Raw genomic sequence first — 11591 nt, forward strand, 5'->3', positions numbered from 1 at the left:
AAAGCTGATAATCAGGACATGCTCTAACCTACGATGACCAAATTTTGCTATCCATAATAACATGTATCCACTGTTGGAGTTAAAAGCTGCAAGAATCTGGCAATGGAAGGGTCTAAACTTTCAGGGCAGAACATGTGAGTGCGCAGTCAACTTCTGATTTTGGCTACACCCAAACTGATCTTGCTTATTTTGGTTTGTTCTCACTTTGAATTTCACCCTGCAAGAACAGGGCAATTTTCTCCCCTAACTGAAAATCACAGCTTTGCATTTCAACAGTGTTTCCTTGTTAAGACAACTTCTTATAGAAGCGCCTTCTGTTGTTAACCAACTAGGGTAAAAATGCTTTTGCTAGAGACTGACTGGCAAACTGAACCACCCATTGACCTGTGGGGACCTGACCCTGTCTGCATCACTCAACACCAACTGATGATGTGAAGCACCTATTCCAGATCATCTAGAAGTCTGGAGGTGAACCACCAGTCCAATACTGGAGCATGACCCTAACAAAATACATAGAACTCACCATCTGGAGGCATCAGGACCTTGTTATTCTGTGTACACCAGCCAACAGGGTGAAGATCTGCTGTCATCACATCACACCAGAAATCTGCCCTGCGGTCATCTCCATAGCCACAGTAACGAAGCAATAAGAGCTGTCCACACGTTGTAATGATCGTAGCCACCCAATATGTGTCCGGATTGCTCTTGTTGGCCACTTCTAATTTCATCCCTGGTTGGAAACTGCTTTGAAGGCTGATTTCAACCTTACAAAATTAGAAACGCATGGTGTTACCTTTTCTTCTTTGCAGGGAGAGCCCCCTCCCCAGCTAAGCAAGATAATGCTGGTCTTAAAGAGCAGCTTTGAGGTAGGACATGAGTTGATTGTGCTCCTTAATCCAACCACCCCCTTCACAGTCTGTCTGGGCAGGACCATTCCTATTTCACTGGCATATACCCCGCCATGCAACGTCCCACATGCTCCAAAGAGGCTCTCCAGCAGTGGTAAGCTCAGTTGCACTACTCTTGAGCGAGTGTGACTGGTACCCACCTTCACATCATAAATCTCACTAATGCCTGGGAGAAAGGCAGTATAACTCAAATGAGGTTTCATTTCCCACCGCACAGCTCTGTCAGGCAGATCACAGGACACATGCAAGGTAGAAAGGCAACTAGGAACCTCTAGGAGTTTAGCCCAACTATAATAATTAGTCATATAACAACACTGAAGCACTTCTTGAGGTTTGACAAGCATCAAGGGCTGAATGCTGTACCAGGCAGACCAGTGCTTTCACTAAATCACTCCCCAGCAGCTCAAGCCTCAACCATCTGACTCTCCCAGCACCTTTGTATATAAGATATGACCCAATGCTGAAAAGCAAATGCTTGGGGTCACTGTCTTGCCATCTGACAGAGATGTCACTTCCATTTATCTCACCAGTGACACGTTACATGTAACTTGCCTTAAGACAATGGAGATGGCAGCGCATCTCTTCTAGGACACTGCAGGGACTGCTGTTAAACACTAGGGCCTGCAGCTGGCACATCGTAAAGTATCTTCCAAGGCCAATGGGATGTCTCTGGCTGTTGTTGATAAAGAGGAGGTAGATGCCAGTCCACTGGTTCAGGTGCCAGCCTTGTCTTCAGAAGACCATCCAAAATGTAGCCTGTTACTCCTTAGGAGATGCTTAAGGACAGGTTCTTACAGGTTTCTTAGTACCTTATCTCCTACTGAAACCAGAGAGATTATAGTCTGGTTTAAGCCTATCTCTGATTAACTTCTCATTTAAACACCAGGTTTAAATGCATTCTGTTCACAAACATAAATATAATATCAATGATCAGCATCAATGCCTGGAGTCAGGGTATAGTTGAATTGAGGCTGGAAGAGACCTTTGCAGATTGTCAAAGATTGAAGAAGGTCCATGGCTTTTGCTACTGTAGCCATAAGATATGATCTTAGTTCTTGTGATGCTAAGGGTCCTCATGAATAATCCAGGATGCACATTCATTTGTAGTTTTACTCCTTGCATTCACTCTAAGTAAAGACCAATGTGGTATCCTGGAGGCAAGGGAATTGTGACTGGAAATCCCATGAAGAGTGGAATCAGACAGCCAGATAATACAATCTTCTCTAACAACTTTCAGGTTCCTGGCCAAGCCATGGTTTTTTAAGGACCATGTTTCAAACCGTGAAGAACAGTCACTAAGGACTCTTCCCAACACTAACTTGTCTCACACTGGAATTCCCAGGACTGAGGTGCAGTGAGACACCACAGTCAGAAGGATTATCAGGATGAGGTGGGCATCTCCACACTCCTAAAGACACCCTTAAGGACTCCATGAAGCGTAACACTTTCATCTGATACTGCTATTTGGGTTCAGACCTGGGATAAGATGCTCTCTACAGGCAGCTACTGGAGCAAGGATAAACTCTACAATAACCATTGCTCTGTAATTCTGCTAATAGGGAATTATTGCCCTTCATCCTGCAATAATCCACTGTTGTTAAAATGGAAGCAAAATAGGGAATAGAAGATTGTATTATTGTTTTCATATGTAGATGGAAGGGTGGATTTTCATCACTGCAGCTCCTTAACCCTTCAAAACAAGCCAAGAAATCACCTGGAGACAAAGCTGGTTTAATGGAATGACAGCAGCCATCCAAATAAAGACTCCTCTTTAAGTAGCAACAGGTTCTTCAGGAAGCTTCCCTCTCACTGAAGCACGTGCTCCCAAAGGATATCTACGCCAGCAAACAGGCTCAGTGTAAAGCAATCCAGAGCATCACAGCCAAAACTGCTCTCTTTCTGCTGAAGATGTCCACATTCTCCAGAGCTCGCAGAGCAGCCAAGTGAAGCTGGGAGAAGAGCCAGCACGACTGACGGGCAGCTGTAACAGAGCAGGCTGCTGCATACATCTGATGGGTCTGGTAGGAGGATGAGCAGCATTATCCTCATGGGACTTGCAGCTGAGGACAGAGAATCAGGACTTGTCATGGCTTAACTCAGTTGAAGGCATCACAACTTCCGAGTAGGTCAGCACAGTCTTGCAGTCGAATGACAAAGATGTCCTGCAAAAATCTAACCTGCACACCCTTGACTGTGATGAAGAACTCATACATCAGCTTCATTGCTGTCCCATGGCCTCATGTGACATCACATGGAGATTAATAGAAGAGACTAAGCAACTGGTGTTGGGTGAAGATGGTTCCAAACAACATCCTTGACTGTGACAGGCACTGCTGGGGGACAGAGTCCTTTCTTCAAAGTGTGCTATGATATTCTTCATCAATGAAGATTTCAGACTTCGAATGCTAGTTGCACTAACATGGATCAGAGCCACAGACTGTACTGTAACTACCACAGCTGTCTATATGACATATGTTCACCCAGGAAAAGCATCACCTACACGTGTACTTGGTTCTTATGCTTCTGAGACAGCGTCTCCAGGCAGAAGGCTTCCGATGGTTTCCTAGGATGGTTTCCTAGGATGGTTTCCTAGGATGGTTTCCTAGGATGGTTTCCTAGGATGGTTTCCTAGGATGGTTTCCTAGGATGGTTTCCTAGGATGGTTTCCTAGGATGGTTTCCTAGGATGGTTTCCTAGGATGGTTTCCTAGGATGGTTTCCTAGGATGGTTTCCTAGGATGGTTTCCTAGGATGGTTTCCTAGGATGGTTTCCTAGGATGGTTTCCTAGGATGGTTTCCTAGGATGGTTTCCTAGGATGGTTTCCTAGGATGGTTTCCTAGGATGGTTTCCTAGGATGGTTTCCTAGGATGGTTTCCTAGGATGGTTTCCTAGGATGGTTTCCTAGGATGGTTTCCTAGGATGGTTTCCTATGGGGCATGCTGAACACTAGGGCTGAGTGACCCGGCTAGCCAGCAAATCATGCATTAAGAGGACAGCTTTGGAGAAGTCAGACTCTCCTGTGAGATGAATCTCTACAGGTTGGGATGAACATCAAGGAAGAAGTAAGAAGGGAAAAGAGATGACGTGAGAAAAGTGAGTGCCTATAAACAAAAGGAAAGCAATAAAAGCCCTCAAAAGAGGAAAATTTGAACCAAAGGCAGAGGACAAGGAAATAGCATAGGCACAATGCTCTGAGCTGCATTAACAAACACACTAAGTTCCCCTAACACCAGCTGGGAGGCAAATCCCATGCAGGTTGTCAGATGCACGGAGGGATGATTTTTCCCCAGACCACACTTCAGTTCTCCAGGACCCACATGAAATCCACACAAGGGAACACTCACAACACCCGTGAGGCTCAGACAAAGCACGTACGTGTTTGAAGGAGGTGTGGGGAGCAGCGCTGGCTCCTGTTTCCTCCAGGAACTCATCCCAGTTGAAGTCTGTGTCCTCAGTGCTGGAACCCTCATCTGTTGAAAAGCAAAGAAAGAAAAGCAGCCTAAAACACAGCCAAAGAAGGGAAAAGTTGTGGCAAAGGGCTCAGGGTGAGAATAGCAACCAGTATAAACATCAACACAACGGAAAAGAGAAAGCTTGTTTTAAAGAGCTGTGATTAACTGTTTTGACCAGCTCTTGCTACACTTTCAGCAGACATGAGGACTTTAGCAACCAACACTTTGAGACCAGAAGTTCCTCTGCCTTCACGGCAATGGGAGAACAAACCCATCACACTGCAAAAAGCACTTGTGCTCTTTCATTTTGTACTTGATGACTCTCTTGCTGTCTGTCCACTATCACAAGGGTGCAATGGCCCTACTCATGCCCCAAAAGTGGGTCACCCAGCACTGTTAATTACAGCAGTGTCCTAGTGACAATATTAGAAGTTGATTACGTTGGCTGAGCAATGCGTAGAGCAAACACCCCAACCCTTGGGGCTGGGGAGTCCCATTTGCAGTCCTGACACCCTCCCTTAGCATCCTTCCACCCAGAAACCTCAGCTGAGGCTCCCACGTCTCTCTCTTCCCTAAAGACTACCAAAACGCCCAGAACCTCTCACCAGACCACTATTGCCTTCTTGGTTCCTGTGCTTGTTCTTGCCCCACTTCAGATTCAAGGCTCTGCATCATGCCTCCCCCATCCACACCAGTGCCCTATTCAACCCTCCCCCACGGTGAAGGGCCTGACATTACTCCTCTTCCTTTCCTCTTCTGAGTGGAGCTGAGGCCTCAAACCATTGCTGAAACACACACAGCAATAATTAAAGATAAATCTTCTCTCACTTACAGAAAATCAGCCCAATCTGATTGTTTTCATTTGTTCCCAGGCAATCTTGCAAACCCAGTTCCATCCCCAGAGCACAAATATTTACAGTCGAGCAATGAGCTCTTTGCAATAGGCATTCATCAGGCAAACTCTGCGAGACCCTTACCTGCCCAAACATTCATCAGCGTGGTCATGATGGAATTAAAGTGGCTCATGACAAACTGAATTAAGACGGTTTTATGAAGAAAACGGCAGGGTTAATTTATTGCAATTATTGCTACAGGTCTCCAGTTTTCAGGACCAGAAAATTATGGTGTGCAGTGGGAATCTCTCATTATTTGCTGCCTATGGAGCCAGGCACACATAGGAGAGGGGGGAAAAAGTAGATCAGAAGAGGGGTTTTGAGGCAGGGGTGGTGGAGGGTAAAGATCTATCTGGGAGTTCAAAGAGGAGCACTGAGCTGTCTGCCCTGTTAAACACTTTGCATCCTGCTGCATCAAGTCTAAGTCTGATTCCCTGCCTTACACTCAAATAACCTGCTTAAATATGAAGCCGTAAATCAACATTTGTTCCCATGATAAAGTGACTACCAGCTGACTTTTCAGCTCGGCAAGACAAGAAATAATCCAACCCCATGACTGCAACCTGAAAACAGAAAATTCAATGTAGAGGATGATCAGGGGCTGGAGCACCTCCCGTATGGAGACAGGCTGAGAAAGTTGGGGCTGTTCAGCCTGGAGAAGAGAAGCTGCGTGGAGACCTCATAGCAGCTTCCAGTATCTGAAGGGGGCCTACAAGGATGCTGGGGAGGGACTCTTCATCAGGGACTGCAGTGACAGGACAAGGGGTAACGGGTTCAAACTGAAACAGGGGAAGTTTAGATTGGATCTAAGGAAGAAATTCTTTACTGAGAGGGTGGTGAGGCACTGGAATGGGTTGCCCAGGGAGGTTGTGAATGCTCCATCCTTGGCGGTGTTCAAGGCCAGGTTGGATGAGGCCTTGGGTGGCATGGTTTAGTGTGGGGTGTCCCTGCCCATGGCAGGGGGGTTGGAACTGGATGATCCTTTCCAACCAAATGGTTGGAACCAAATGAAATCCTGATCCAACCAAATGGTCCTTTCCAACCCTAACTATTCTATGATTCTATAAGGAATGGGCTTTCTTTTGCAATCAATGCAAAAAACAGCCAGGCATAGAAGCTGGCTCTACTTGAGATATTTGACCTAAAATCAGAGGTTTGTTCATTTCTTACTGAAAGATGACAGCTTAACCACAAGGTAGAAACTTGGTGCAAAAACTGCTGTTTCCCTCACCTATACCATGCAACTCCGATGATCAGGGAAATTTTCAGCCTTAATGTCTGCAACTCTGTGAAGTTAATGTATTTCAGAAGAGCCAGGTCCACAGATTTCCATGGCTGAGCCTCTAAAATAGAATCTGTGAGCAGATGGGCAGATACGGTTACCCATCCCAGGTTAAAATTACTCACAATGCTTAAGCAACTTCTTACCCTGATCACAAACAATCCCCATCGCACTAAAAGGCAGAAGCATCTGACATGGAAAGCTAAAAGTGCATCCATCCTTGCTTCCTGCTTTTGCTTCCATCTGGGCTTGTGGTGTTGGGATGAGCTGCTCAACAACCTCACGGACTTCTTCGCCCCACGACATCTGATATGGTCAAGACATTTCCAGGTCAGCCATCGACTCTCTTCTTGTCTACTCAGATACTTCCATTTTAGATCATGACATACTTCCTCTACCCACGAAGCTCTCTATATTTTCGCAGACTTTATTCCTGCTTTTTTGCTCTCACCTGCTTGGTGAGCCCAGGCACGTATCTCCTTTTCTCCAGCCTTCCTTGGTACTCTTATGGGAAGGAATCATTCCACAGAGCTAGTGGAAGCTGAGATTTTTGGGCAGCTCAGTATATAACCTACATCCCTTACAGGCAGCAATGTCTCCAAAGTGGCAAATTATTCTCCAGAATTTGGAAACAGCACTTTAATTGTATTAGCATTGCAGATGCTGGTTATGGATGCAACAAGCCCTCCTGTACCTCATAATCTTATTACCCATGACCTTACTCTGCCACGTGCCAACACAGAGAGACTCACTGCCTCTACTGTTCCCACAGCCCCACTGGAAGGTTCATTCACATGCAGTGCTGGAAACCTCACAATAGCATCTGTTAAACAAAATATCACCCAGATCTCTCCTTTCTAAACCCAAACAGAGAGGCTTCAAGAGCAAGGTATGGGGGAGGCAGCGTTAGAGCTGCAGCCTTCCCTCCCTGTCAGCTCATTTCTCTCTGACGCATCACAGGTCTGACTCCTCCACTGTGTTTTATCTGCAGACTTAATCAGGAAATTACTTTTACAAGGCCTGTAAAAATAATGTCAGAGTACTCATTTATCACAGCTCCAACCTTTCATTTTGCTTCGTTTTATCACAAAGGATTTTGAAGGGGCTGGACGTCTCCAAAATAACTTTTTAATGGACTTTGTTCTCTTCTAGAACATCCAGAGCAGGGACAGTGTGGTCCAGGGATGAGAACAGCCCAAGCGACCCAACCACATCCATGCACATAATGGGACTGTGCACAAATCATCTCATCCATCAGATCTCTACTGCTGAGGAGCAGAGGACACCTCTTCCCAACCTCCCTCAACTGCCTGGAGACCCCCCAGATTAAAAGGTAGACAGAGAAATGCGACATCTCTTCGTACATGACAAGGAAGATTGTGCCCTCTTGAGAAGCAGTTATCCCAAAGCTGATCTCTCTGTCATCCCGTAAGCCACACGCTCCAAGAACAAAGTCCTGGCTATGCTGGAGAGCTGCAAAATCCCAGATGCCAACATTTCACAGAGCACCCCGTGAGATGATACATGTGGCATTGGGCCTATTTTACATATCCTTTCCAATTACTGGTACTCAGGCCCACTGCTGTTCCCTAATGAAAGAGTCAAGGCTGGCCAGCCTACAATACGGTGATGTATAAAGAAGCCCAAGACGGCAAATAAAATCAACAAGTCATTATCTGTGAGCCTCTCAAGGGCTTTAGAGTGCTCATGCATGGACACTATAAAAATGCAACTGTTCCAGCTGTTAACAGCCTCCCGGGATGCTTTGACTATGGGAAATAAAGGGAACAAAAGAGCTAAAATCTGTGGCTCCAGTAACATGGACTTTTCCAAGGCTTCACTGAAGAAGAACCTATTTGTGGCAGATGACTTAGCCATCGTAGTTACAGCACATACATACATTCAAGGCTTTTTGAGATTCATCACTGCTGAGGGCATCTGTTTCCATGGAAGCAGACTTCAGGTAGCCCTTTAGAAGCACAGACCTTCATTGGCCATTTATACCTCAGGATCCTTTTGTTAAGAACAGCTCTTACAGAAATGCAAGCAAAAGCATTCAAGTACCTGAGCACCAACACAAGTACCACAATGAAAATATGAAAGCTCTTGTACACATTAACTGACTGACAGCTCAGTGCTGTTCTCCACAAGCCCATCAATTTAGCTCTTCCATGCAAACACAGAGCAAGGATGAAGTTGCAAGTTACAGCTGAGCCACATTAAGCAGTTCACTATCACTGGGAGAAATCCCATTCCCACCAGCATGTGCTCTTCCCCCAGCCAGCTCAACTCACCAAGCTGGCAGAAAATGATTCACTTGCCTTTTTTCCGCATTACCTTTCTGCTGGGTTACTGAGTTGACTGATTCAGCCCAGGCCATGACGGGTAATGCCAGAGAAGAGACGGTATAAAGAGAGGTCTCTCACTTTGTCATCAGAAAGTAGACTGGGCCTAGCCATAATGTGCAACTTCACCATACAATAGAGTCTCCTCCTGTTAGAGCTAGATATGGGAAATTAAAGCACCTAATTCCAGCAGAAATCACCAGAAGCTAGCACTTATTTTTCTGTACCTACCACAGTGATGCCCAAATCTAGCACAATGAATGCTCACCTTAAGGTGCCCATCCTAGAGCATTACAGAGCATCCAATCATACCCATGAGCACAAGGACAACATGGAACCAGCTCTCCACTGGCTGGTCTAATGTTTGTGAAGCACTCCCACCTGAAGCCCTCAGAAAAGTTGTGAAGGAGATGAGGGTGAAGGTCAAAACAAAGGAGAAATGCTGTAATTCCTGAATGTTCATCTCTTCTCTCTAACCACAAAACTTCATTACAATAAAAAAGGGTGGGGAAACTGGAAGAACATGGTATGATGTCCTGGGAAAGGTTTTCCATTGTTTTTTGTTTAAATTCTGAAGAGTTGCTATGTATTGAAGGAGATATCCAGAAGAAGAAAAGCTCAGATTTCCTAACCCATCAACCATGGAACACTATCCAACCCATAAGACTCACAAAGGGCCTTCAAGCTGTACAACCATTCCCAATGCTCCCGTGGTAACACATCCCCACCTCTACTGGTATCACCAGTAACAGTGAAGACAACCTATGGGGATGAATGAGAGCTCACCTGAATCAAATTGTTCCCTGCTGCCGTTGGCCGGGCTCTGACCCTTCTCTGGGGAGAGATGCTGGGTCTCTCGCATGGTGGCAATGAAAGATGCCCTTGTCTCCATGGTTTAGAGGAAGAGGCTTTGCCTTCCTAACTCATCCTGCAGCAGGGAGTGCCTAGAGGACAAGCTAGAAGAAAGGGAGAAAAACAATGAGTGATTTGTTCTACCCACATCAACCCATTCCCTCATCCTTTCCTAATAGTTTTTAAGTTATTCCATGTTGATTGTAAACCTCCAATCCTGGTCTCTCTTCTATGGTGAAGCTACAGTTGGACAAGGAGACACAACAAAGGGCCTTAGTGGCAATAATATCATATCAGCAACAACAATAATAACAACAGAGACAATAGCGAGGTAATAAACAGCATCCACAGGATTCACATCTCGAAGTTCAGTCCAGATCCTTGTACCACCAACAGAAGGGGAAGGACCAGCCCATAAGGTGGCACAACCCATGCCAGAAAAAAAAGAAAAGGCCAATTCAACCATCCTGCAGCAGGTCCAGCCCTTGCCTTCCACCTTTTTGCTGGCTAATACCGTATGTGTTAGCCAGCACATACAGTGTGGAATAGATCTCGCTCCATAAAGATTCAAGCTTCCAAAGGGGGAAACTTCTGAAAACGAAACAGAGGAAGCACTGAAGGGAAATTAATTGGGAGAGCATGAAATAACTAGAAAATAAAGTTCAGCACGCAAAATGCAGACACCCTAATGAAACAGTGCTGGCTGCAACCGGTTTTTGAATGAAGACTGACCTAAGGTAACTGCAGCAGTTAGTGCCATGTACAGTAGCAAATATTAACTCAGGTGTCGACTGGGTTATGTTGGCAGAGGAGATTCTTCTAGAATGAATGACCACAGTAAATACAAAGCGGAATAAAACCATGCAGAGATGAAAAATGATATGAGAAAGGAAATACAGACTGACTAGATCTTGACTCAGACACCAGACTAAACGAGCACTATATTTCTAGCTATAGTAAGCCACCAGACAAGCAATATCCAGAGATACACCTTCAGGAGTAGATTAAAAAGAACTCCAAAGTGAGCTTTTCACAAAACTCTCTGAGATGGTGATGAATTACAAGGTGTCAAAGGAGGACTGAAAAAGAGAAACCAAGAGATCGGGTTATGGGCACAGAAGGAACCAGCTATTCACACAAGATATGCTAAAGCAAAGACAGATAGCAGGGAAAGTGTGTGTCCAGAATATATGATGTGCAAGACCGGTCTTGCTTATTAGCAGATGCCTCCAAGACCAGCATGAGAGAGAGGACTATGCTGGCAGCCCCAACACCAAATGCTCTGCAAGAAGCATGACTAAAAGCAGGAACAAAGTTAACTGCCAGAGGCCAGGCAAAGCAGGAGGTAATAAGATTGTAAAAATATTATGGGATTTTTTCAACTTTTACTACCCAGAAGGCATACTCAGAAAGACCAGATATGGTGGTTATAAAACAGAAAGAGGGAGAGTGTTCTGTCGTAGATTGAGGCTGTTCTAATGAAAACTGCAAGGAAGAAATGCACGTGTGTGAGCAGTTTTAAGACGAACTGAAAACAATGAAAAGCATGTCCAGTGCAAGTGTGATATCCATTAACTGAACCATGGTGGGGCAGTCTTGCTGGAGTGATCACAACAGCATGGTTTACTTGCAGCCACCCCAGTGCTAAAATCACGGGTGTTTCACTGGTAGGGAACCCAAGGCAGATGATACAACCCCCAACCGAAGGTTGCTTGGTCAAAGTTAGACCCATCAACAAGGCATGTTCCCCACCCTAAAGGCACCTGATAATGAAAGGGAAAAAAAACACTTTTAAACAAGAAGACCATAAACCAATTCTCTCTGCGGGGTCCTTAGTATCCTTTGAGCACTCCATAAAT

The 11591-nt window shown here is 45.3% G+C and overlaps 1 protein-coding gene across 1 annotated transcript in view; it reads right to left on the reverse strand.

Annotated features, from left to right (window-relative positions):
• Positions 1-9772, reverse strand: part of SFMBT2 (Scm like with four mbt domains 2) — a gene marked incomplete at both ends in the record, with an annotated part of 99467 nt that extends 89695 nt beyond the window's left edge. Inside the window, 3 exons of the mRNA XM_080632100.1 lie at positions 524-764; positions 4284-4378; positions 9667-9772. Of these exons, the coding sequence (XP_080488226.1) occupies positions 524-764; positions 4284-4378; positions 9667-9772 (442 nt within the window). The remainder of the gene's footprint in view (positions 1-523; positions 765-4283; positions 4379-9666) is intronic.
• Positions 9773-11591: the final 1819 nt, after the last annotated feature.

This window comes from Psittacula echo, assembly GCF_963264785.1.
Source record: "Psittacula echo genome assembly, chromosome: 1".
Lineage (NCBI taxonomy): Eukaryota > Metazoa > Chordata > Aves > Psittaciformes > Psittacidae > Psittacula > Psittacula echo.